At 36.8% G+C, this 27,896-nt stretch overlaps 1 protein-coding gene across 7 annotated transcripts in view; it reads left to right on the forward strand.

Moving 5' to 3' along the window:
- The first annotated feature begins 488 nt into the window (after positions 1-488).
- Positions 489-27,896, forward strand: part of NEK1 (NIMA related kinase 1) — a 274,969-nt gene continuing 247,561 nt past the window's right edge. For 2 of the 7 annotated variants that reach the window (XM_035022727.1, XM_035022725.1), the window contains exons 1-6: positions 489-636; positions 950-1,077; positions 8,369-8,427; positions 9,930-10,078; positions 10,509-10,605; positions 20,415-20,512. In XM_035022727.1, coding sequence (XP_034878618.1) covers positions 8,403-8,427; positions 9,930-10,078; positions 10,509-10,605; positions 20,415-20,512 — 369 coding nt within the window. In that variant the 5' untranslated portion in view covers positions 489-636; positions 950-1,077; positions 8,369-8,402. The remainder of the gene's footprint in view (positions 637-949; positions 1,078-8,368; positions 8,428-9,929; positions 10,079-10,508; positions 10,606-20,414; positions 20,513-27,896) is intronic. The other 5 variants (XM_035022721.1, XM_035022720.1, XM_035022723.1 and 2 more) reach the window with 3 other exon arrangements.

Here is a 27,896-nt window from a genome sequence, read left to right on the forward strand (position 1 = left end):
GTTCTTATCTTTTCAAGTCCTGCCTTGAAGTTCAACCATCTTTCAATATACCGGCAAGTAATTTATACACACATTGGATGTAAATGTGTAGAAAGCCACATTATAGTCTTCTAAAAAGTTTTCAATACTTAAAAGTAGTTTCTTGCTTTGATCATCCAAAATGTGCTAGAAAAAGGCTAGCTTTTTAAAGCAAAATTACTTTCAAAAATGCGGTATCCCTAAGTAACAGACTTCACGTTAAAAAAAATCCCTTTCTCTGTGTAGTATATGTGGGACAAATTTATAAAATGCTTTATTCAAAATCAGCTTATATTACTGAGCTCTAGACCTCAACTCTGCCTTACTCCTTTCTTTCCTTTTCCTCTTTTCCTTCTCCCGCATCATTTCCCACCTGCGGTGCCTTGGCTCCGCCCCTCCGCGCCCCTCCTCCCCCACCACCCCCAATGCGCGCCGGCTTCCGCGCGCTGACGTCACACGCCAGCGCCAGTGACGCGCCGGCCGCTCCCCCTTCCTCTGCATTCGCTCTAGGGTTTGGGGGCGCTAGGGCGCGGAGTCGTCAGCTCCGAGTCGTAAGCAGTTCTCCGCGTAGCTCCGAGTCCAGTGCCGGCGTGCGAGGCAGAAGGACGTGGCAGGCAGGTAGCCTCCCAGTCCCAAATGCCATCTCCCCACCCCCATCCTGCCGAGGCCACTAGCAACAACCTCTGTGAAGTTGCAGGGGCGGTAACCCGGGCACTCCCCCCTGCCACCGCCCGCCGTTTCCAAGGGGCTCAGAAACCAATTTGTTTGCCCCGAGTAGTGTGGACCTGTCTCACGGGGCGTTGTCGGAGGCGGGAAGAAGTCAAGCCTGAGGGGTCAGCCAAAGTCTGGTGTCGGGAGTGGGAGTCTCATTACCCTCCTTCAACTGGCCTGTGAGCTGCTGCAGGTTAGATAGACTTGGTTTCTCTTTCAGGATGTCATTTTCAAAATCCGGGATGGTGCCTCTGCCTCATTAACTGCCGTAGGAAGGCTGCTACACCTAGGCGGATGCTTGCTTATTGATCCTGACCGTTATTCCGACTAACGCCCTGTGTCGTTGAGGTGAGTTGAACTTGCGGGAAGCAATGATATACAAAAGAGTAAAATCATATTGGAAATGAGGAGACCTTGCTTCGACTTGCTTATATAGAGCTTGCAGGGATACTTTAAGTGCACAGAAAATAGTACTTCCACCTCACTAAAATGTTAATTCTCTAAAGAACAATATACATTACAAAGCAGTCGGTGGACATTAGTTAAAAAGCTATAGTGATAAAGGAATTAAAATAACAAATCTTGGTATGGATAAGCAGTCATTTACTTTGCATTTATGTTGTCTCCGATTTTAAGTGACATACATTTTAATTAAAAATGAGTAGCAATTAACTGCTTAGTTTATAATCTTATATTTCAGTTTACATAATTTGAAACAGTTTCCCTATGAGAGGCGTTAAAAGTTGTACTACTTTGAGAGTTCATCATAACTTTTTTTATACAGGCCTAATTTTTATTCTCTAACGTAAGCTCTGCTCCCAAGAAGCAGAAATTTTTTTATTGCCATGGTAACATCAGAAGTATTTATGCAGGATTAAAAGTAATATCCAATATATGCTAATAATAGCCTTTTCTTATGATGCAGCAGTATTGTAGAGATGATGGAGGGGAGCCAAATATGGAGAGAAGTAGCCCTTTGTTTCTAGTTTAGATTTGTTTGGTATTGAAATCCACAGATCTGTTTTATTTAAGATTGCTCTTTGTTCTAGGTGAAAGGTAAGGAGCTTCTTTTGTGGGAAAACAGGTTTTTACCCAGTAAGAGTCACGCATTAGGGGTTTAGTAAGGGTTATGGAACTTGGCCACAGTTTTTTTGAGGTCATTTTAATACATTCACATTGTGTTCCAAGTACATTTTCTCTGATCTCTCCTTTCTAATCTAATTGTGGTCATGACACCATTTCATGAATATAAATTATTTAGACGTTGGTAGTTTCTATTAGGGAAACCATTAATTGTTGTCTGTATAGGCTTACAGAGAGGAAAAACAAATGTTTTGAAGAAAGTCTAATAGAAATCCCATTTTTGCTTTCTGCTTTTTTGAATAATAAATAAGTCAAGGACTTAACTCACCGAGAAGGTAAATGTCCCTCTCCCACCATTCAAACGTTACTTAATATTTGGGAAACCATATGTATGGATTGTAGCTGCAGACAGTACCATAGGGACTTCTTGAAATCTATTGACATTCCTCTACCAATGTTTCCCTTAAGGAAAATTTGTCCATCAAATAGCTGAAACAACTGAAGAGATTTAAAGTTCCAGATTGGAGGGGATATAGTTTTTGCTCATGTACTCTGGCATTTTTTGTATTTGGTACACAAATTTTATTATGTCAAACATTGCTTATTGTAGCTTAAAAATTTTTTTAGTTAAATGTAAGGAAAGATGTCTAATCTGCCTAGAGGCTAAGATATTTTTGTGGAGCATAGTTGACATAGTTGAAAAGAAGTATGCCATATAGGAAAACTTTGAATGTCAGGGTTAGAAGTTTGGGAATGGGGAACTGTCCAAGGATTTTAACTGGAGAAATTGATTTAGCTAGCATTCTTCTTCTTTCTGTCAGCATTTATTACTTTTTAAATTTTACTATTTTGAATAAATAATACATTCATATGGCTTAAAATTCATAAGGTACAAAAGATTAAAAAAATCTTCCTCTTACTGAGTTCCCTTCCTTGAAGGCAGCCAGTGGTGTACCAGTTTACTGTGTATCCCTTCAGAGGTGTTACATACACAAGCAATGTATGTGTATACATGTAGAGGTTTTATATATTTGCATATGTTCACATGTATAAGTAAATAAGTATATAGTTCACATGTATAAGTAAATTAAGTATAAGCATATACCTATATATATTTCCTTTTAATACACAAATGATAGTATGCTATGTTTGTGATTCTGGTACTTAGAAATTATCCATATCAATATAAATGTTGCTTCTTTTTGATTTGCTTATGGGTATTTACATTTTACCAATTCAGACAGTGCTGCACAGGGAAACTTTGTGTATGTATCATTTTCATATGTTTGGAAATACTTACAGGGTAGATTCCTAAAAATGGAATTGCTGGATCAAAGTGGACACTGACAATTTTGGTAGATATTATGGAATTTTATTTTCCCTAGTATTTGTATCTCTAGTATTTGTATTCTCACCATATTCTGTTTCCTTATATTCCCCTCCAACATAGTACAGTAACAAACTTCTTGAATTTTGCCATTCTGAATGGTGAAAAATGCTGTCACTTGTACTTTTTTTTATCAAGGTAAAATATACATAACATAAAATTTATCCCATACTTTAAAATTGTATTTCTCTTTACAAGAGATTGGGTACTTTTGCACATTTTAATATTAATTACATTCCTTTTTGTTGTTAACTTGTAACTTCATATCCATTGTTTATTTTTTTTAGATTTTTTTTGGTCCTATGATTATGTGGGAATGTTTTATTTATTAGAAAAATGAGCCCTTGGTGATATGAACTAATACATATATATATTTTTTTCCTTTTTGTCATTTGAATTTTGACTTATACTAGCTTTTGCTATACATGATTTTTTTCTTTTTTAAGTAGGCTCCATGCCAGCATGGGCCCAGCGTGGGGCTTGAACTCACAACCCTGGGATTGAGACCTGAGCCAAGATCAAGAGTTGGACACTTAACTGACTGAGCCACCCAGGCACCCCTTTTATACATGTTTTTTATGTAGTTGTATTAATACCTTAAGGCTTTTTGGGTTTGTGTCATACTCAGCTGCCCTGCTCTAAGATTATAAAAGTCATCCTCCCATGTTTTATTGCTATTTTTTTTCTTACATTTAAGTAGTTTATCATCTAGAATTTGTACTGATCCTCAGTAAAGTGAAGAAAATGGGTTTAAGTTTTTCTTTTCCATATTACTTCCTAGTTGTCTAAATACTATTTATTTCAAAATCTAACTTTTCCCCACCAATTTGAAATATCACCATGGTCATCCACCAAGTTAAAAATATGGTGTTTTGTTTTTGTTTTTTTGGGAGAGAGAGAGAGAGAGGGAGAGGGAGTGGGAGAATCCTAAGCAGCCTTCACAACCAGCATGGAGCCAGATGTGGGGCTCAATCTCATGACCCTGAGATTATGATCTGAGCCAAAATCAAGAGTCAAACGCTTAACTGAATGAGCCACCCAGGTGCCCCCCCCCCAATTTTTTTTTTTTTAAGATTTTATTTATTTATTTGAGAGAGAACACTAGGGGAGAGGGGGCAGAGGGGAGAGAGAGAAGCAGACTTCCCACTGAGCAGGGAGCCCGACATGGGGCTCGATCCCAGGACCCCGGGATCATGACTTGAGCCGAAGGCAGATGCTTAACTGAGTGAGCCACCCAGGCACTCCCAAAAATGTTTTTGATTTGTTTCTGGACCTTCAATGATTGCCTGTCAATTTCATAATTATTGTAGCTTTATAATGTGTCTTGATATTGAGTAGAAAAGTCTTCCTTCATTGGTCTTTTTCTTTTCTTTTTTCAGTATTTCTCTGACTATTCTTTTTTTCTCATATTAACTTCAAATCAGCTTGTCTAGTCACTGTCACCCACAAAGATTGTGTTTTTAATAGGGCAGAATTAAATGTAGAGACTAAGAATTAAAATCTTTCTTATATTAAATCTTTCCACCTATTTTTCTTTTTTGTGAGTGTGTTTTTGTTCTTTCTTGAATATTTTCTGTTGGTTCATTTTCCAGGTTAACAGTCCTGTCTTCTGCTGTATCCTGACTGCTGTAAAACCCATGCAATGCCTTTTTAATTTCATATATCTTATATTTCATTTCTAGAATGTTCATTTAATTTTTAAAAATAAATGTCAGTTTTTTGTTGAAGTTCTCCATCTTAAAGAAAATCACTTTTGTTCATCTTTTCCTCTTCTTTTCTTGAACATATTACTTAGGGCTATTTAAAATCCTTTACTGATAGCTCCATATTTGTCATTTGTGATTCTGTTTCTTTATTTTATTTTTTTAAGATTTTATTTATTTGACAGAGAGAGACACAGCGAGTGAGGGAACACAAGTTGGGTGGGGGTGGGAGAGGGAGAAGCAGGCCTCCCGAGGAACAGGGAGCCCGATGCAGGCCCGATCCCAGGACTCTGGGATCATGACCTGAGCCAAAAGCAGACGCTCAACGACTGAGCCACCCAGGTGCCCCTGTGATTCTATTTCTGTTGTTTCTTTTGGTCTTGGTTATTTAGTTTTTTTTGTTTTTTAATGCCTTGTAATTTTTGACTGGATGCTGGATATTGTAAATAAAGTCATAGAGGCTCTGGAACATGTATCTTCCAAAAAACTGTTATGTTTTATTCTGGCAGGTTGATGGGAGTATCAGCAGATCACCTTCCTTGATCCTGTCAAGGAATGGTGTTAGGCTTTGTTAGGACTAGTGTGTTTTAGTCTTGCTCTTTGTATGCACAATTTAGGAATGGGCTAACTGATGGGAGAAAAGTTTATATACAGAATCTGGGGCTTTTCCTGTTCTTTTTCCTTCTCTCTAGGATTTTGGCAGCCTTTAACTCTGACTTCTCTCTCCTCAGCTCAATAAGATTGCTGCTTTCTACTTAAGCTCCATCGTGCTATGCCGCAGTTTGAAAATGTCTTCAGGGAGAAGGCTGGGATGGATGTGAAACTCACTAGTATTTTCCTACCTCTCAAGGATTATAAACCCTCAATTTCTGTCATTTATATATTTTACTTAGTGTTTTTGATTGTTTTGGGAAGTGGGATGGTCTGATAATGAGCTACAGCATCATGATTGGAACCATTTATTATTATTATTATTTTTTAAAGATTTTTATTTATTTGAGACAGAATGAGAGAGAGAGAGAGCTCATGAGAGGGGGGAGGGTCAGAGGGAGAAGCAGGCTCCTCGCCGAGCAGGGAGCCCGATGCGGGACTCGATCCCGGGACTCCAGGATCATGACCTGAGCCGAAGGCAGTCGCTTAACCGACTGAGCCACCCAGGCGCCCTGGAACCATTTATTATGTCAGCCTTCACTTAATCTCCCATATTTATATGGTACCATTCTCAGCTGTGTTGGTATCACCAATCTAGAGACAACTCTAGTCTTTTGCCAACAGGAGAGAGGGACAGTCACCTGACTGGGAGAAGTAGAGGAGGCAAACTGTGTGTCTAACTGTGTATTATATAGTCTTTCAGCCAATTCTGTTTTAGTTCTGATATTATCCTTAATCTCGGAAGCACCTTATTCTAATTATTGAACTAGTCTGTAGTGGAAATTGACCTATTTGCCACTGCTGGGTTATAGTACTGTTTTCTCTAGTCTCCTAAGTCAGTTGCTACTTATTCTTAGGTTTGTCAGCTTCCAGAAATTTATTGCTGTTGCTTACTCTCCTGTTCTGCCTTTTTGATCTCTTTAAAGTTGTGTTAGGTTTAGGGAAGAAGTAGAGGTAGAAGAAGTAGAGGTTCAGTTTAATATGTTTAACTCTAAATTGCACTTTATTTTTTGACTTTTTAAAGATACAGGCTGAAGAAATTACTTTTGTGTCTTCTTTTGATTTCTCTAAAGGAAAGGCTTTGGCTATATCTCTCTGTCATTCCTACTCTTTGTGACTAATGGTACAATTCTAAACAATGTTGAAGTTTCCTATTTTCTGATCTACTCAACTCTTATTTTCATCTCTTTGCATCACAGACTATTAGAGTTGGTAGAGCCCTGAAGATAGCATTATGTTTAAATTGTTAGTGTTTTCAGATGAAGGAGCCAAGGTGCAGAGAAGTCAGGTGGTTTGCTTCTTGGTCATGTAACTTTCTCTTCCAAATCCATTGCTTTATTTATTGTATCACATAACTCTCTGGAAAGCTCAAATGTCAAAAATGTCTTTGATTCTATGCTTTGAAATGTCTTTAATATTATAGAGATTAAGTTGATATAATTGTTAGAGACCTTAAGAATACTGTCAAGTTGGTATGTGATTTTCATTTGATGTTGGAAACTGAAGCATAAAAGGACAAACACTCGTATTTTCAGTTTATTACAAATATGAAATTAGAACAAGATTGTTCCTTCAGTTGTACGTTATGATGATTGTGGATGTATAAGCCTATAGTACATTTTGTCACTGTTTTTCATTTGGTTTGAAAAATCTTTTAGGATTGTAATTCAGCTGAGGAGTCTCATGACTAGAAAATAAGTAGGTCGGTTAAATATGTTGTAAGACACTGAATGTACTCTATCTTTCCGTTTTCCCCTTCACTTCCTCCAGTGTACTACAGTAGTCTAGTGTAGACTCTGCAGAAAAGGAGGAGTTGTGAGTTTCTCTGAAACTCATTTACCACATGTCTTTTATTCAGAAAGCTTTCTGCACTGACATCATTTAATGGCAATTAGAGTCATCCTTCTTCACTACCAGGGGCAGTAGGTTTCCTATACTGAGTTGTCAGAACCACAATGATCAGTAATGTGGTAGGCAGTAGAGTGCAGTACTAGAGACTCTTGGAGCTTCCATTTCATTAGTGTGGTCCCTGGAAAGGAATTGGCAACTAAATTTTGAGGCAGAGCCAAATTGACTAATTTTGTTTCTTTTTCTTGGCAGCAGTCACAGAATAATGATGGTTGTGAAATCTCATTATATGGTTATTATTTAATGTAATTTGATTTATGAAATTTAGTTTTCTAAGATGAGTTTATCTTGATATTTTTTTCTAAATAGCTTGATAATGTAATATACTCGTGTCCTGGAGAAATCATTACATTCTGGCTGGTACCCAGATAGCCATTATATTATGCCAGTTGACCAAACTTGGATTTGAGAGGAGAGTATGTATGTTTGGAATGACTATGTTCCTGAATTTTAACTCACTAATGGTGCTGTATTGCTATTGTAATAGTTAGTTTCTTATTTCTCTTTAAATTGCTAAAGTCTTGTCCTATCTTACAGAAATATGAAATGCAATATGGTTATTAGGTTTTCTAAGGTAGAAGAAGGCTCTTTCCCACAAAATTTCCTAAGGCATAATTATCCAATTGATTTTACCAGAGGCTGGGTTCTGGACTTTGGTCTTACAGGCCCTGAATATAAATTTTGTCATTTAAGGAGATTAGATCATATTTTAGAGGCAAAGTAAAATTAAACAAATTTAGTATTGATGGATGAAATGAGAACATGGGTTTGTTAATTTTAATTTAATTTGTTAATTTAATTTGTAATTTAATTTGTTAATTTGTTAATTTAATTTGTTAATGAGAAATATGGTAAACTGCCACAGAAATTTTATTATGGCCTTCATGACAAGCCCATTTTCTCCTAGAAGGGAATCATACATAGAAAGCTGCTTGATGTGAATGAAGATAGAAGAGAGCAAGTTAGGTAAATTAAATATTTATTAGTTTTAAATTAATATAGTGAATTAATGTATCTCCACAATAAGGGCAGTCTTGTCAATAGGCAGTGCTAATGATTGTCTTGTGACCATATCACTCTCTTTCCCTCCTCCTTCTCTTTGACTTTTTAAGCTTTCACTAACTAGCTTTTAGGCTCTGGCTTCTGTCCCCACCCATTATTCTCCTGAAATTAACTATTGCTAAAGTTACTATGGCCTTTATCAAATATCTTGGTACAGTAAGGATATAATTATGATACCAAAAGGAGAAATATAAAGACTAATAACATGTTTAATATCAAAATAATAGCAAAATAAATTTTTGTATTTAAATAAAATTGAAAGGCAGATAGCATATAAGGAAAAAATATTTTTGACAGAGGAGGGCTAACATCTTCATTAAAGAGGGGACTTTTACAAATTAATAAAAAGACTTTGAATAGAAAATGAACAGAAAACATGAATAGGTCAAAAAAGAATACAAATGTTCAATAAATGTGGAAGAATTTTTCAAATTAACTGATAAGCAAAAGAAATAAAAAATGAGGCACCATTTCTCTGTTGATTGTAATAAGTAACAATAGCAACAAATAGTGACACAGTGCTCACTGTGTGCCAGGCACTGTTCTACAGTGTAATACTGAAATTAATCCTCCCACCAGTTCTATGAGTGTGTACTATTGTTACCCACATTTTACAGGTTAACAAACTAAGGCACATAAAGCTGAGTAACTTGTCCAGTGTCGTATAACAAAAAAGCGAGAGTCAGGATTTAAATCCAGGCTTCCTGACTCTAAGGTTTTAGTACTTGTTAACTACTACCCTTTATGGCTTCTCCAAGATTAATAAATAATAACCAGTGTTAAAAGGCTCTCTAGGAACAGGCACTTTTATATACTGCTGGTTAGAATGTAAGTTGGTAGACATTTCTGTAAGACAGTTAAGCTCTATGTTCCTGAATTTTAACATGTGCATATTCTTTGGACAAATAATTTATCCTAAGGAGATCCTTACAATAAGTACATAAAAATGTATGTACAGAAATTTTATCTAAAGTTCTTTTGTAATAGCAGACAATGTAAACAATTTAAATGTCTAATAAGAGGATTAGTTAAATAACTTTGGGAAATGTATTCTTATTGGAGATACTAAAGTAATGCTGCTAATTAATTCACATAGGAAAAAGTTTGTCTCTCTCCATATACATTAAGTATATACAGTATTTGACTTTCCAAAGCATTCTTATAAAATTGAAATGTCATTGTTTTTCTCTTTTTAGTTATAACTGTCACATGAGTAAAATTGGATAAAGTTCATTTAATATTGAGTAGAGATTTTAAACCACATTGCTTCTTTTTAAGCAATCATCGTTTTTTTAAAATGTTTTTAAGTAAGCAAATCACTAGGGAATTAGGATTGAATTAAACATTATAATTGTTATGGAAGACATGTTTTATCTCTGTTAACTGTTACTTTTTTTAATGTCTAGTATATCTGTTAAGATGCTTTAGAAAAAGAATCATGGAAAAGTATGTTAGACTACAGAAGATTGGAGAAGGTTCATTTGGAAAAGCCATTCTTGTTAAATCTACGGAAGATGGCAGGCAATATGTTATCAAGGAAATTAACATCTCAAGAGTAAGTATATTTTTTGTTTGGTTATTGAACTAATACACTGATTTCAATAGGGCTTATTGTTAGAGAATTAAAAAAAAAATATGGCATTGCATAATGTAAAGTGGAAGGCTACCATAATCCCAGAGAGAACCACTAATTTTAGAATAGTCTGTATATCCTTGCAGATTTTTTTCTATGCTGTGTGCTTGTGTTTATGTATTTAAGTGTTTTAAAAAAATACACCTACTGTTCTGTAACTTAATCTAGTTTGAACATCTTAAAAAGTTTTTACTTGTGGATTCAACTTATTCTTTTTAACTTCTGTCTTTATTTTGTTATTTTGACTGCGCTTTATTGGTACTGTTGTTTTTAAACTACTCTCTTATTGATGGACTTTCAGATTGTCTATTGATGGTCTAATTTAATATTTTCTTTTTCTCTCCCATTTAAGATGTCCAGTAAAGAAAGGGAAGAATCAAGGAGAGAAGTTGCAGTATTGGCAAACATGAAGCATCCAAATATTGTCCAGTATAGAGAATCATTTGAAGGTCAGATAAATTTTGCAAGAGAGTTCAAAAGAACTAAGCCATGTGACAGCTTTTGGATATTTTACTTATGATGTATTTTCAGGGAGAAAAGTATATCATTTTTGCTTCAGTACCTATGCATATGAGTATCAGCTTGATCCTAGGGTAATAGAGATGTTACTGGTGGGAGAGTATGCATTGTGTGAATGGAGGTCTCAGTCCTTGGATTCCCCATGAGAAGATTTGCGTGGTAATCTGTGCTCTAAAAAGACAGCTAGAAGGAAAGTAGCAAGCACAAAGCAGTTTATTAAAATGAATGTACAGGGGCGCCTGGGTGGCTCAGTTGATTAAGCATCTGCCTTTGGTTCAGGTCATGATCCCAGAGTCTTGGGATCGATCCCTACATCAGGCTCCCTGCTCAGCGGGGAGTCTGCTTCTCCCTCTGCCTCTGCTGCTTCCCCTGCTTGTGCTCACTCTTGCTCGTGCTTGCTCTCTCTCTTTCTGTCAAATAAATAAATAAAATCTTAAAAAAAAAAAGTGCATGTACACTGTCAAGATGGGAGAGCAGCAGGTTCCACCAGTTGGAACCTACCCTATGTTGTTTTGTGACTGGATATTTGTTGCATCTCTGTGGGTTGGGAGAAGCTGCGATGTACTGTGGGTGGTCTCTAATGGAGTCTGTTTTCAGTCATTTGGGAGACTCCTCCCATGGATTGGGAGGTGGAGTTTTTGGCCCTACAAGGTTTGTACGGAAAGGTCTGGGCAGCCTTTCTCCATCCGGTGGGGCTGTACCCACAATTCAAATGCATTATGAGTCTAGGGGTTACCCAGGGGCAAAGGTGGCAGAGGAGAGCGCTTGTTCTGCACCTGTGGCTCTTTAGTTTGTCAGCCCCAAGGTCTTGGAAGCCACAAGGTCAGATGTTGTGCCCCAGGCTTTTAATGTGTAGCTGATTTATCACCGTCCTTGCCTCCAGCTCTTATCTGTCATTCCCCTTCAAGGATTGGGAGTCTGCCTTAGGGCATTCCTTCCACTGCTTAGGTCTAGCTTCTACCTAACACTACACCACACTGCCCATGTGTAATTTTATTTTGGCTCACTGTTACTATGATTGCTTAAAAAGAAGCAATGTGGTGGGCGCCTGGGTGGCTCAGATGGTTAAGCGTCTGCCTTCGGCTCAGGTCATGATCTCAGGGTCCTGGGATTGAGTCCCGCATTGGGCTCCCTGCTCCTTGGGAGCCTGCTTCTCCCTCTGCCTCTCTCTCTCTCTCTCTCTCATGAATAAATAAATAAAATCTTAAAAAAAAAAAGAAGCAGTGTGGTTAAGTATAAGAATTTGGACAAAACAAGAACAGTAGTTTACGTCATTTTAAATTAAATTTCTTTTAAGGGCTACCACTACTGCCACTAAGAAAATGTTCTGATCTTTAGAAAGGATCCTCCTCATTTTTGTTATCCTGTATACCTCATTTTCATAGTAGTGAGGTATGTTGAAAGTGTTCTCAGGTTCTTAAAATGTCATAGCTTAAAATGCTGTTTTGAAAATATATACCATTATATTTAGTAATGCAGGAACTAAGATAAAGCTTCTCTATAGACAGATCAAGATGGTTTTTTGAAGACCTTTTGAAGTCATAATATCATAAATCTCTACACATTACAAAACAAAGTATGTATGTATACATTTATATCTATACATATATATAGTATATGTATATATGTAGTGTATGTGTACATATGTACCATATGTATATATATACTCTATACGTATATGTATACTATATGTGTATATATATTATGTGTGTGTGTTTCTATACTATGTGTGTGTGTATATATATATATATTTAATTTGACACCATTAATGTTTATTTAAGACAATGGGGGTGGGAAGAAAAAAAAGAATAGCTTTTTCAGCTCCTGAGTTTCCAGCTGCTTATGAGTTCTAAGTTTATAATCAGTTTTTTCTCCTTCTACAACCAATTCCTTGTTCTCCTTTGCCCTCTGCAGCATCTTGGCTGGGTGTGTTCTGTTTTGCCTAGTGGAATAACCCAAACCTTTATCACTGCAGGATCTGAGTCTTTAAGAGTACTATATTTGTTACAGTTTTTCATTAATAATGGCTATTTGGCAAGAGAGTAAAAGAGGAACCTCAGTGAATCTACGGAGTTCCAGTAATAGTCCTCCTTGTCTTGATTGTGTTCCAGCAACACAATTTCCTCTTGATAATCACAATTAAGCACTCCAGCCAGTAGCAGAAAGATAATTTAGATTGAAAGTAGTAGATAGTTTAAATGATTCTTTTAGGGTCAAATCACATAGAATCTGAATTAGAGCAAAAGTATACTCATTCCCAGATTAACTAGGTACGTACTAAAGTAGAACATACTTAAAAAAAATATGGATCAGTTAACAGATTATGTCATAAGGTACTCTATTTCATGATGGTAGTGGAATGAACATTTATACGTGTACAGGAGTACAGTGTTAACTATCTCCTTCCCATGAGCTTGGATTCCTTTATCTTTTTCCTCACGTCTCTTTCAGTTTCTTTTCTCTTCCATCACCAAAATTTTAATATTTCAAATAAAAAGTTTTTAATGTATGTCAACAAATACTCTGGTACGTGTTTTGTGTTCATGTAGAATGCTTCACATAGAAACATCTCAATGATTCAAAAGAGGTAGCACATTCTTTAAGGGTTTTTTTTAATACTGCTATTTAATTTTAAAGGAATAAATGCTCATGGTAAGCATATTCAAAAAGTACAGAGGGCATGAGCCCTAAATTCTCTGCTCACCCCACAACATCCTCATTCCCATTCCCCTAGGGGTAAACTTTGTCATTAATTCAGTGTTTATTGTATTTTCTGGAGCAAACATCTACATGTAACTTTTTTTTTTTTTTAAACATTTTATTTATTTATTTGAGAGAGAGAATGAAAGAGAGAGAGAGAGCACATGAGAGGGGGGAGGGTCAGAGGGAGAAGCAGACTCCCCGCCGAGCAGGGAGCCCGATGTGGGACTTGATCCCGGGACTCCAGGATCATGACCTGAGCTGAAGGCAGTCGCTCAACCAACTGAGCCACCCAGGCGCCCCTACATATAACTTTTAACATTTAAACACAAGGGGGATTAGGGGCGAGCCTGGGTGGCTCAGATGGTTAAGTGTCTGCCTTCAGCTCAGGTCATGATCTCAGGGTCTTGGGATCGAGCCCCACACTGGGCTCCTGGTTCAGCAGGGAGCTTGCTTCTCCCTCTCCCTCCCTCCGTCTCTCCCCCGCTCATGCTCTCTCTCTCTCTCTCTCTCTATCTCCCTGTCTCAAATGAATAAATAAAATCTTTAAAAAAAAATAAAAACAAGGGGGATCATATTATGTATTTCTGCATCTTGTTCTTTTCACTTTAGATCTCAGGGATATTTTTCCATGTCATTATGTATTGGCGCTCCACATTCTTTACAACTTTCTTGTAACAACTGCAGTGTATCCCATTGTTTGCATTTTATGGTTCTGTCACAGTTTGTCTAGCCAGTTTTCTGTTATGGATACTTAGGTTGTTTTTAATTTTTCACTATTGGGAGATAATGTTGCACTGAACATTCTTATACAGGTGTCTGTGTACTATTATAATATTTCCTACATTCTGTGTTTTTATCCCCTTTAATTTTTTTTCTTACTGTTTCTAAAGTAATTTTTATATCTTTAATGGAAGTTTTCTTTTTTTTTTTAAAAGATTTATTTATTTATGCATGGGGAAGGGGTGAGAGAATCTCAAGCAAACTCCCCGTTGAGTGCAGAGCCAGACAGGGGCTCAATCTCACAACCCTGAGATCATGACCAGAGCCGAAACAGGAGTTGGACACTTAACCAACTGAGCCACCAAGGCACCCCTGTTTTTTTCAAGGTTGCTTTGGCTATTTGGGGTCTTTCGTGGTTTCATACAAATGTTAGGATTGTTTGTTCTAGTTCTGTGAAAAATGCTGTTAGTATTTTGATAGGGATTGCATTAAATCCTTAGATTGCTTTGGGTGGTATGGACATTTTAACAATATTCTTCTAATCAGTTAACATGGAATATCTTTCCATTTCTTTGTGTTGTCTTCAATTTTTTTCATCAGTGTTTTATAATTGTCTTTTTTAAAAGATTTATTTATTTATTTTGAGAGAGAGAGAGAGTGAGCAAGTAGGGGGAGGGGCAGAGGGAGAGGGAGAGAGAGACTCTCAGGTAGACTCCCTGCTAGCAGAGCATGGAGTCTGACATGGGCTGGATCTCACAGTCCTGAGATCATGACCTGAGCTGAAACCAAGAGTCCAGCGCTCAACCAACTGTGCCACTCAGGCGCCCGATAAGTGTTTTATAATTTCAGAATACAGGTCTTTCACCTTCTTTTTTTTTAAGATTTTATTTATTTATTTGTCAGAAAGAGAGAGACAGACCACATGCACCCAAGCTGGGGGAATGGCAGGTAGAGGGAGAAGCAGGCTCCCCACTGAGCAAGGAGCCCAATACAGGACTTGATCCCAGGTTCTGGGATCACAACCTGAGCAGAAGGCAGACACTCAACTGACTGAGCCACCCAGGCATCCCAGTCTTTGACCTTCTTGGTTAAGTTTATTCCTAGGTAATTTATTGTTTTTGGTGCAATTATAAATGGGATTGTTTTCTTAATTTTTTTTTTTAAGATTTTATTTATTTGAGAGAGAGAGAGAGCACGAGCGGGGATGGGGAGGAGCTGCAGAGAGGGAGAAGTAGGCTTCCTGCTGAGCAGGGAGCCCAATGTGGGGCTCGATCCCAGGACCCTGAGACCATGACCTGAGCTGAAGGCAGACACTTAATGGACTGAGCCACCCAGGTGCCCGTTTTCTTAATTTCTCTTTCTGCTACTTCATTATTAGTGTATAGAAGTGCAATGGATTTATATACATTGATTCTATATCCTGTGAGACGTTAATGAATTCATTTGTCAGTTCTAATAGTTTTTTGGTAGAGTCTTGGGTTTTCTATGTATAGGATCATGTCATCTGCAAATAATGAATGTTTTACTTTTTCTTTTGTAATTTAGATGCCTATTATTCCTTTTTCTTATGTAATTGCTATGGCTAGGACTCCTAGTACTATGTTGAATAAAAGTGGTGAGAGTGGACATCTTTGTCTTGTTCCTGACCTTAGTGGTAAAGCTCTCTATTTTGCACCATTGAATATGATGTTAGCTGTAGATTTTTTATATATGGCCCTTATTATGTGTGATATGTTCCCCCCAGACCTGCTTTGTTGAGGGTTTTTATCATGAATGGATATTGTACTTTGTGAAATGCTTTTTCTTCACCTATTAATGATCATATGGTTTTTATACTTTCTCTTGTTGACATGGTGTATCATATTAATTGATTTGCAAATATCAAACCACCCTTGCGTCCCAGAAATAAATCCCACTTGATTGTGGGTGAATGATTTTTTTTAATGTATTGTTGGTTTTGGTTTGCTAATATTTTGTTGAGGATTTTTGTATATATGTTTGTCAGAGATATTGGCTTGTAGTTTTCTTTTTTTGTTGTGTCTTTATCTGTTTTTTTTTTTGGGGGGGTATCATGGTAATGTTGGTCTCATAGAATGAATTTGGAAGCTTTCTGTCCTTTCGTATTTTTTGGAATAGCTTGAGAAGAATATATTTTAACTTCCTTAAATATTTGGTAGAATTCACCTGTGAAGCTGTCTCATCCTGGATTTTTGTTTGCTGGGAATTTTGTTTTTTTTTAAGTATTTATTTATTTGACAGGGACCTCGAGAGAGGGAACACAAGCAGGGGGAGTGGGAAAGGGAGAAGCAGGCTTCCTGCAGAGCAGGGAGCCGATGTGGGACTCAATCCCAGGACCTCGGGATCATGACCTGAGCCAAAGGCAGACGCTTAATGACTGAGCCACCCAGGTGCCCCGTGCTGGGAGTTTTTTGATCACTGATTCAATTTCATTGCTGGTATTCGGTCTGTTCAAATTTTCTATTTCTTCTTGATTCAGTTTTAGGAGGTTATATGTTTCTAGGAATTTGTTCATTTCTTCTAGAATGTCCAATTTGTTGGCATATAATTTTTCATGATGTTCTCTTACAATCCTTTGTATTTCTGTGTCGTTGGTTGTTAATTCTCTTCTTTCATTTCTGATTTTGCTTACTTAAATCATCTCTTTTTTTGGTGAGTCTGGGTAAAGGTTAATCAATTTTGTTGATCTTTTCAAAGCACCAATACCTGGTTTCACTGATCTGTTGTATTGGTTTTTTTAAGTTTCTATATCACTTATTTCTGCTGTAATTTTTATTATTTCTTTACCTCTGGTTTTTGATTTTGTTCTTTTTTTTCTAGCTCCTTTAGGTGCAGGATTAGGTTGATTATTTGAGATTGTTTTTGCTTCTTGAGTTGGGCCTGTATTGCTATAAATCCCTTTTGGTGCAGTGTTTGTTGCATGCCAAAGATTTTGGACCATTGTGACTTAAATCTCATTTGTCTCCATGTATGTTTTGATTTCCTCCTTGATTTCTTGGTTAACTCATTCACTGTTTAGTATTTAGCCTCTCTGTATGTGTGTTCTTTCCAGATTTTTTCTTGTGGTTGATTTCTAGTTTCATAGTGTTGCAGTCAGAAAAGATGAATGGTATGACTTTGATCTTCCTGAATTTGTTGAGACTTGTTTTGTGTCCAAATATGTGATCTCGTCTGGAGAGTGTTCCATCTGAACTTGAAAAGAATATGTATTCTGCTGTTTTAGGATGAAATGTTCTGAATATATCTGTTAGATCCATCCGGTCCAATGTGTCATTCAAAGCCACTATTTCCATGTTTATTTTCTGTTTGGGTGATCTATCCATTGATGTGAGTGCAGTGTTAAAGTCCCCTACTATTACTGAATTACTGTTGACTACTTCTTTTATGTTTTTTAGCTGCCTTTTGTCTTTGGTTTCTCCCATGTTGGGTGCATACATATTTACAGTTGTTATATTTTCTTGTTGGATTGTTTCTTATATGATTATGTAGTGACCTTCATTGTCTCTTGTTATAGTCTTTGTTTTAAAAATCTAGTTTGTCCGATATATGTATTGTTATCCCAGTTTCCTTTTCACTTCCCTCTGCATGATAAATGCTTTTCCATCCTTTCACTTTCTTTTCTTTTTTTTTTTTTTAAAGATTTTTTATTTATTTGACAGAGAGAGACACAGCAAGAGACAGAACACAAGCAGGGGGAGTGGGAGAAGGAGAAGCAGGCTTCCCGCGGAGCAGGGAGCCTGATGTGGGGCTCGATCCCAGGACCCTGGGATCATGACCTGAGCCGAAGGCAGACGCTTAATGACTGAGCCACCTAGTCGCCTCCATCCTTTCACTTTCAGTCTGCATGTGCCTTTAGGTCTTAAGTGAGTCTTTTGTAGCCAGCATATAGATGGTTCTTGCTTTTTTATCCATTGTGTCTCTTGATCGTTTAGTCCATTTACATTCAGAGTAATTATTGATAGGTATGTACTTATTACCATTTTATTACTCATTTTAGGGTTGTTTTTGTAGTTCTTCTATGTTCCTTTCTTCTCTGTTCTCTACTCTCACAGTTAGTTGACTTTCTTCAGTTATAAACTTGGAATCCTTTCTCTTTATTTTTTTGCAATCTATTACTGGTTTTTGATTTGTGGTTATCTTTATGTTTATATATAAAATCTATGCATATAGCCGTCTATGTTAACTTGATGGTTGCTTAGGTTTGAACCCATTCTTTACTCTCCCCCCCACCATGTTTTAGGCATATGGTGTCATACTTTACATCCTTATGTTTTCTGAATCCCTTGACTGATTTTTACACATATACTTATTTTACTGCTTTTGTGCTTCCCACTTTTCTTTTACTTAAGGTTTTTCCTTCCCACTCAAAGAGTCCCCTTTAACGTTTTTTGTAGGGCTGGTTTAGTGGTCAAGAATTCCTTTAATTTTGTCTGGGAAACTCTCCATTTATCCTTCTATTCTGATAATAGCTTTGCTGAATGGAGTATTCTTGGCTGCAGATTTTTTTTTTCTTTCAGCACTTTGAATATATTATGCCACAGCCTTCTGGCCCTGCAAAGTTTCTGCTGAAAAATGCACTGATAGTCTTATGGGATTTCCCTTGTATGTAATTGTCTTCTCTTGCTGTTTTTGTTTTGTTTTGTTTTTTTAAGATTTATATATTTATTTTAGAGAGAGAGTGCATACATGCATGCTAATGGGTGAGGGGCAGAGGGAGAGAAGCCTCAAGCAGACTCCCCACTGAGCGTGGAGCTGATGCAGGGTTGTATCTCACCACCTCTAAGATCATGACCTGAGATGAAACCAAGAGTCAGACACTCAACCAACTGAGCCACTGAGGAGCCCCATCTCTTGCTGTTTGGAAACTTCTCTTGTTATCACTACTTTTTGCTGTTTTAATTATGTGTGTTGGTGTAGACCTTACCTTGACCACATTTCTACCCTTTCTACCCTCTTCCATCTGGCCTCTTCCCTACATTTAGCTGTGGAGAGTCTTCCAGTCATTTTCTGGGTTATTTACACTGATGTGGTTGTTATCTAGTTGTATCCATGGGAGGAGGTGAGGCCAGGGTCCTCCTACTCCACCATCTTCCTTAGAAGTGCCCACGAATTATACAGAATCTTAATTAGGTCAGTCATATAGATTCCCAGTCCATAGCACATTAGAAGCAGTTTATCAAAAAGGAGGTATGAGAACTACAGGTAACAAGAACACTACCACAAGGTGTAAGATACAACTACTGATGGAATTACGGCTATAAGCACAGAGAAGTAAGAGAAGCAAAAACTTCTTTGAGTTGCAGTAGTCTCACTAGTAAGTATTGGTTTAGTATTGTTAGAAGTGATATCAGCTACTCCATAATTTGTGCAGAATAAGCACAGTGTTAATCTTTCATAAGAATAAAGGTGGAGGGAAGGATGAGAAGGTTTCTTCTAGTCCTCTCTACCCATGGGAAGAGTCATAGAAGTCTCTCTGTGGACTGAGACATAAAGGGGAATAAGGTATTGCCCTTTATATACAATTATATTGCCCAGATTATATACAATTTATAAAAATAGAAGTAAAATCAGAGAAAGCTCCAGCAGTGTACAATCTTATTCACTGTTGAATCCTCAGAGTTCATTGCAACATTATTTGTTTAGTAAGTAATTGATTAAGTGGATGAAACAAAGCTGAAAAGTAATGGTAAATTGAAAACTAAGTTATAACCCATCTTTGACAAATTGGTGGAAAAACATGTTTTTATAGATGATGTTTAAGGAAATCTTATCTATTAAATGAAACCAAGTATATTTGTCTGCATTTTGTCTGTATTCCAGAGATGTTTAGATCATTGTGCATACTGCTATTCAGTAAGATGCTGTATTCTTAGAAAATCATTAATGATAGAGCTGCCTGTTAACCCAGGTTATACAATCTGTATAAGCAGTACACCTTGATTTTGCAGTCTAATTCTTTTGAAGGTGGTTCTGTTTTTTTTTTTTAAGATTTTATTTATTTATTTTGAGAGAGAGAATGAGAGAGAACACATGAGAGGGGATAGGGTCAGAGGGCAAAGCAGACTCCCTGCCGAGCAGGGAGCCTGATGCAGGACTCGATCCAGGGACTCCAGGATTATGACCTGAGCCGAAGGCAGTCGCTTAACCAACTGAGCCACCCAGGCGCCCAGAAGGTGGTTCTGTTTTTTAATAGAACATAATTAATCACTTTTTTTTAGTAAACCCTTAAGTACCTTTAATTTAGCTATGCTTTTGACATATATTTTAAAAAATGAAATGAAATGTTTATATTTTGTAGAAAATGGCTCTCTCTACATAGTGATGGATTACTGTGAAGGAGGCGATCTGTTTAAACGAATTAATGCTCAGAAAGGCATTCTGTTTCAAGAGGATCAGGTGAGTTAGCGTGTAGAAGATTGACTCTTACTCCATGTTATTTAGAAGTAATTCAAAGTTTATATATGTATTTATTTGTAACTACAAATTCTTAATTGTAATTACTAGGACAGTTTGGTATCATTCTAATATCTCAGTCACATTTCTGTTCTAATTAGCTTCCACCTTAGTCATTTCCCCATCTCATTTCCTGACTGTAATAATATTATTATATTTGTAATATATGTTATATCCTTTGTGTATAAATATATTTATGTATATAGCCTAATTATTCATTATAACTAGTTAATTATTCTATATTCTATCTTGCTTTCTGCTGCCAGGCCACATTTTCCTAAAATGTGGCTTTCCTAGGTAATTCCACTTCTGGAAGCTTTGCATTGGCAACTGCATTAAATCTAATCTCTGTTTTGACCTCAGGGATCGCTAAAATATGACCTTATCGTACCTAAGCAGTCTTATTTTTTTTCTAGTGTTACCTAATGTGCACCCCCTTTTCATTTATTTAACAGATATTCATTGAGCGTTCATTTTGTTAGGCACTGTTTCTGTTACACATGCTTATGTATCTCATTCTTCTTCCTATGTATTTATTCTATTATTTCTTTTATTTTGGGAACACTTTCCTGCCAACTCTCTCACTAATATTCTACCTTTTTTTTTTTTTTTTACAGCTCAGCTCAAATCCCAGCCTTTCCTTTGATTTTCCATAACCACTCTAATCTTCTGTGATCTTTTCCTTCTCTAAATTTCTGTTGCATTTCTAATTATCACCCATTCTTAATTTTACTTGCGTGCTTTTACATAAGGGAATGGGGGGAACACTGTACTAGGAGTGTTGTATTTTTTGTCTCTTTTAAATTTTATACCCCATGAATTGGTGTAGTTTTCTTCATTTAATAAGAAATCTATCATATAGTCAGTGTTTGAACCTACTTCTACTCCAAAATTTATTAAATATTTGTTTACAAACTTAAATTGTAAAATTATTAAAAAGTTCAGAAATGGAAATAATTCTTTGCCCACTATTCCATCCCTAAAGATTACCACTGTTTTTAGTTTGGTGCATTCTTCCAGACTTTGTTTTTCATACTTGTGCATGTAAATATATAGATCAAGGCACACATATTCAGAAAGGGGATATTATACATAGCATACTCTATCTTGCTTTTGTCACTTAAAAATTATCTTGAGGGGCACCTGGGTGGCTCAGGTGTTGGGCGTCTGCCTTCGGCTCAGGTCATGATCCCAGTGTCCTGGGATTGAACCCCACGTCGGGCTCCCTGCTCGGCGGGAAACCTGCTTCTCCCTCTCCCACTCCCCCTGCTTGTGTTCCCTCTCTTGCTGTGTCTCTGTAAAATGGATTAATAAAGTCTTTGAAAAAAAGAAAAAAAATTATCTTGATTATCCCAACCTATAAATAGAACAAACTGATGGTTGTGAGGGCAGAGAGAGTAGGGGGAGGAGGGCAAATGGGTGAAGAGCAATGAGAGATACAGGCTTCCGTTTGTGGAATGAATAAGTCATTGGAATAAAAGGCACAGCATAAGAAATATAGTCCGTGATATTGTAATAGCAGTGAATGGAGACAAATGGTAGCTACACTTGTGAACATAGTATAATGTACAAAATTGCCAAATCACTATGTTGTACATTTGAAACTAATGTAACACTGTGTGTCAACTATACTCAAAACAATTTTAAAGTAAGGAAAATGTTATTTATAATACAGGAAAAAAATGCAGCTTTAATTTAAAAAAATTACCTTGATTATTGTCACATGTCCATCTTTGTAGATCATATGTAGTTTTAATAGCTGCATTATATCCCATTCTAGCAAGGCTTGTGCTTTTTTGTTTGTTTTCACTTTTATCTTCATATTCCATTTCCATTTCATTCCCATATCTAGGCTGCTATTTTAATATCTTTAGTGAATACCTGTGTATTTTTGCAAATGGCTATCATTGTCTTGTATTTTTAAATGCATATTTGTTGTGTTTTATCTCATTCAGTTCTACTTTTCCCCTTAGTACTGTTTCTTACACATTTGTTCTGCTTTCTGTGCCTTTGTTGCTGCTGCTATCTAATGCTCCATTGATATGCATTCAAGTCTACACTTACTTTTACTGCATCATGCACTCTTAATGTATGCTGAATAATTTCACATTAGAATTGTTTCCCCAACAAGGTTGTAATTTACTATAGAACAGAGATGACAGTTTTCACTAATGTCCGCTCAGCTGTGTCCATAAATTGGCACAACTAATAAATTGATAATACTGTGTAGATGGGGACTTTTAGCTTTTTGGCAGTAACTTGATAATATGGTAAGGTTCTGAAATCTTGGGTTATATTTTAGTTAAGTACCCTATTAGTTAAACAGGATACTGTCATACTTCTCACTTTACTTATCCTGTTTCCACAAGTAAGCCTACTAGACGAAGCACAGAACTTCAAAACTTGAGTTTGAGTCATTGTTCTGCTTATCAGCTTGGTAATTGTTATGTTAACAAATGACTTAACTATTTTGAGACTATTTCCTCATTCATTAATAGGGATGTTCATACCTCGTAGCCAACTTCACTGTTGTGGTGAAGTCAAATAGTAATATATGTTAGTGTACAGAATGCTATTTTTTATTAGAATTTTATCTGATACCTTCCATTGCTTGTGCTTACGTTTATTCTTTATGTTTATTGGACTTTAAAATGCTTACTATTAGATTTCATAACATTCTCCTATAAAGTACATTGATAGTCTGTGGATTTGGTTCTGCAGTTGGATAAATGTTCTTGGTACATAATGATGTATATGTGTGTATACATATTATGTATCTTTTTATCCTAGAAATTATTATGGGGATCTACTCTATGTATTTTTGTCCATCTCAGATTATTCCATAATAAACAACGAGAATTTGGCAAGTCTTTTTTTTTTTTTTAACTTAATAGCATTTTTCTACCCTTCAGAATGACATTATTTATTTTAGCCTATTTGAAATGGGAATTATTTAAAGAGAAATATCTTCCTACTACTACTACATCCTACTACTTTCTGGACTTTGGAGCAGAAAAACATAAAGGCCAGAGGCTATTTTTTGTTTTAGACTGCAGGGTAGCATGAGTCTGAGATGAGTTTTGTCCATTTCTAGAATAGAAGTGGGAAGAGTGAGACCTCTGAAACAAGATGATTCTCCAGCTACTCAAGCCATTCTCTTCAGTGATACTTCCTTGTTGGCATCTTTATTGGACAAAAATCTAGTCGAGTTAGGAAACAACCTAAGTCTATGACTTTTAATCAGTAGTAAGCAGTGGAATGAACTAAATAATCCTTGGATGGCCTTTGCCCACATCAATATTTAAAAGATTTCCCACTATTTTTGCCTTATTTCTAAGTTTTGGATAAATTTTCTGATAGTCTACTCTCTTTTGATCATAAATAATTTCCAAATGTATACTTTTTTTTAAAGGAAAGAGTCATCTCACATGGGTTTGCCCTAATATTTAGGTTCAGTGATAGTGTTAATTAAGCATATAAGTACCTTGAGTTTTCTCTGAAAATCTAGAGCCCTACAGTATCCAGCATCTACTAAGGCTGCAAAATTGATTTCAGTCCAGAAGTTTTCATAAGGATCTTGGATTAGATTAAAAAAATAAAAAAACTTATTTTCTTTTCTATCCTAAGGCCAGTACATTCTCCAGCAGATTTCACCTGTGGTATCTATAAATTTGGGTGATTCTCTTTATTTCTGAAGGTTTCCAGATCTGCCATGGTTTTTGGCTAGTAGGAAATGACCTTGCCACCTATGATGCTGAGACCTTGTAAGTTAGGTACTAGGGCAGTTTCCTGGCAGTGTGACATAGGAATTGGTTCCATATATATTTCTAGTGTGGGCTTGTCATAACTGAATGAAAATCATTTTTAATTAAGACATTCCAGGTATGGCCTTGGTTGCACAATTGATTAGTTATATAGGTAAAAAGAGTATAAATTTTTTTTTTTACAAATCTTTTTTCTTTTAGAATTATTTATTTGAGAGAGAGAGAGTGCACACATGCACATGCGTGCCTGTGGTGGGGGGGCAGAAGGAGAGGGAGTGAGAATCTCAAGCCAACTCCACGCGGAGTGGAGCGCAGAGCCTGGTCAGGGGCTCGAACTCATGACCCTGAGATCACGACCTGAGCCCAAAGCAAGAGTTGGATGCTCAATTTACTACACCACCCAGATGCCCCAAGGAGTATAGATTCTTATTGAACTGATGAAAATTACAATATTTTCCTGAAAAGTAAAACTCAGTATAACTGTTTCTGAATTCTGAGTGGGTCAGTGAGAATCAGATATTACTTTAAGATGTGATAATTCAGTTTACAAAAGCATAATCTACTAAGTTGAAGGTTAGAGATGATTCTTAAGAAAAAAATAGACTTCACGTATTCATTAAATATAGAATAGGACATTAAGAATAATACCAATCAGTTGGTTAAGTGTTCAGCTTTTGGCTCAGGTCATTGGGATTGAGTTCCGCATCAGGTTCCCTGCTCAGTGGAGAGTCTGTTTCTCCCTCTCCCTCTGCCCCTCTGCTAGCTTGTGCTCTCTCTTTCTCAAATGTATAAATAAAATTAAAAAAAAGAATAATACCAATCATATTCCAAACAAGTACCCACAATTTAATTTCATTTAATTCAGTTCATTCAGTCCTAGTAATTCTTATCCAGCTGGGTGTTGGGGCACTTTGCTTTCATCCTGTGTGTCAGCTTCTGGACTATAAAAAAGTCTTAGAAATCTTGACTCAGTCCATTGTCCACTTAAGCAATGTCAGCTCTGAAGCCTGTACTTAAGAGTCTGTTTTTTGAAGTATCAATACTTCCATGTTCTTAGTATAGTCCTTTCCAGGAGCCTCTGGTCAGCAAGAAGCAAAAGTCTGTTTGATAATGAGACTGAAAGTCTGTGGTTAATTTATTATAGTAACCAATAATAGAATAAAATTTTCTACAGGAATATTTGATAAGGGCTTAATGAATATTTTCCTTAACGGTAAATATAGGTAGCAAAGTCATTGGCATATGTCTAGAACCTTCCCATTAAGCATGCATTTTCTGAAATATTTATATTAATAGTAATTTCCTATATAAACTTAATCCAGGAAAGGCTGAGCTTCTTTGTTGCTTTGGCAAGTCTTACCATGCAGCTCTTACAACAATGAGCTAATTAATACATTATTAATACTAATTAGTTACATTAGTTAATACATTAATAGTATCTTTTAATACATTAATAGTATCTTTTCTAATAATACTGCATATACTTGAAAAATAATATTTGGTTACATGTTTAATCAAAGTGACAAAATATTTTAAAATAAATATAGATGGGAGAGGATTCTGGGAAGGTGGTAGAATAGGAAGCAGGAGGAATCTGTCTCCCCACCAACACAATTACAATGGCAGAATCTATCCGATGAAACTATTTTGTATCTCTGGAATCTATTGTAGGCATATAATTTCTAGGTGAAAGCTTGGATAATAAATTGTGGTTATGGGCACCTGGGTGGCTCAGTCGGTTGAGCGACTGCCTTCGGCTCAGGTCATGATCCCGGGGTCCTGGGATCGAGTCCCACATCGGGCTCCCTGCTCTGCAGGGAGCCTGCTTCTCCCTCTCCCACGCCCCCTGCTTGTGTTCCCTCTCTCGCTGTGTCTCTCTGTCAAATAAATAAATAAAATCTTAAAAAAAAAAAATAAATTGTGGTTCTTTTCAATCAATTTCAGCTCTTAGCTAGGTAGCAGTGGCTGCTACCCATTCCCCACCTCTCAGCACCCAGGCAGTCAGCCCTGCCTGCTCTCCAGAAGCAGTTTGAATGCACCTTGTGGGAACCAGGGTGGCCAAAAAGGTCCATGTCCTCCAAATGTCAGGGATTTGTGCTCTGAATGTTAATTGTAATTTTTGATCTTAGAGGTGCAGACAAGGAAGGTGGGCAGCCTTTGTTGTTGTACCTCTCCCCATTGTTGCAAGCCCTACCCCTTCTTGCTGAGGTGACTTCCAGGGGATTTAAAGGGCCACTGCCCTCTTTTTTCCCCTTCTTCATTTCTCTTCTTTCCCTTTGTGGAGACAGACATTAAAAACTAAGGTATTTGAAAGCAGCCACATATACAAGGGAAATTAGAAAGTCACCGTGTATATCCAGAGAAAGATGAAGGCTCAGAAAAGACCTGAGAAGATTTTAAGTCTTCACCTCAGGCTGAACTTTGGTACAAAAAGACAAGAAGCCCTGGTGATCAAGAAGAATCTGATTTCTAGCATCACCACATTATTAGATTCAAATGGCTACTTTTCAACAAAAATCAAAAGACATATGAAGAAACAGGAAAGTATGGCCCATTCAAAGGGAAAAAATCAACAGAAACTGTCTGAAAAAAGACCTGATGGTGGATCTACTAGACAAAGACTTTAAAACAGCTTTCAGCTGCTCAGAGAACTAAAGTAATACATGGAGAAAGTCAAGAAAACAATGTATGAACACATTGAAAATATCAATAAAGATAAAAAACTTAAAAAGAAACCCAAAAAATTCTGGAGCTGAAAAATACAATAACTGAAATGAAAAATTTATTAGAGTGATTTAGAAACAGATTTGAACAGGAAGGAGAAGGAGTCAGTGAACTTGAATCTTGGACAATGGAAATTATTGGGTCTGAGGAACAGAGCATAAGGGACCTGTGGGACATCATCAGGCTGACCAACTTACGCATTGTGGGAGTCCCAGAAGGACCAGAGAGAAAGGAGCAGAGCAAATATTTGAAGAATTAATAGCTGAAAACTCCCCGAATTTGGTGAAAGACATGAATATAAGCATCCGAGAAGTTCTGCAAACTCCAAGTAGGATGAACTGAACGAGATCTGCACCAGACAGATAAGATTCAAACTGTTGAAGGTCAAAGACAAGAGAATCTTGAAAGCAGCATAATAAAGTGAGTCATCACATGTGAGAGGAGCCTCCCCAAAATTTTCAGGAGATTTCTTACTAGAATGTTTGGAGGCCAGAAAGCATTGGGCTGATATTTTCTTTTTTCTTTTTTTTTTTTTTTAAAGATTTTATTTATTTATTTGAGACAGAATGAGAGAGAGAGAGAGCACATGAGAGGGGGGAGGGCCAGAGGGAGAAGCAGACTCCCTGCCGAGCAGGGAGCCCGATGCAGGACTCGATCCCGGGACTCCAGGATCATGACCTGAGCCGAAGGCAGTCGCTTAACCAACTGAGCCACCCAGGTGCCCCTGGGCTGATATTTTCAAGTGCTAAAAGAAAAAACTGAATCAAGAATCCTGTATTTGGCAAAATTGCCCTTCAAAAATGAGGGACATTCCCAGATAAAAGCTGAGGTTATTTGTG

This window comes from Mirounga leonina, unplaced genomic scaffold (assembly GCF_011800145.1).
Source record: "Mirounga leonina isolate KUSES-001 unplaced genomic scaffold, KU_Mleo_1.0 Mir_176, whole genome shotgun sequence".
NCBI classification, from domain to species: domain Eukaryota; kingdom Metazoa; phylum Chordata; class Mammalia; order Carnivora; family Phocidae; genus Mirounga; species Mirounga leonina.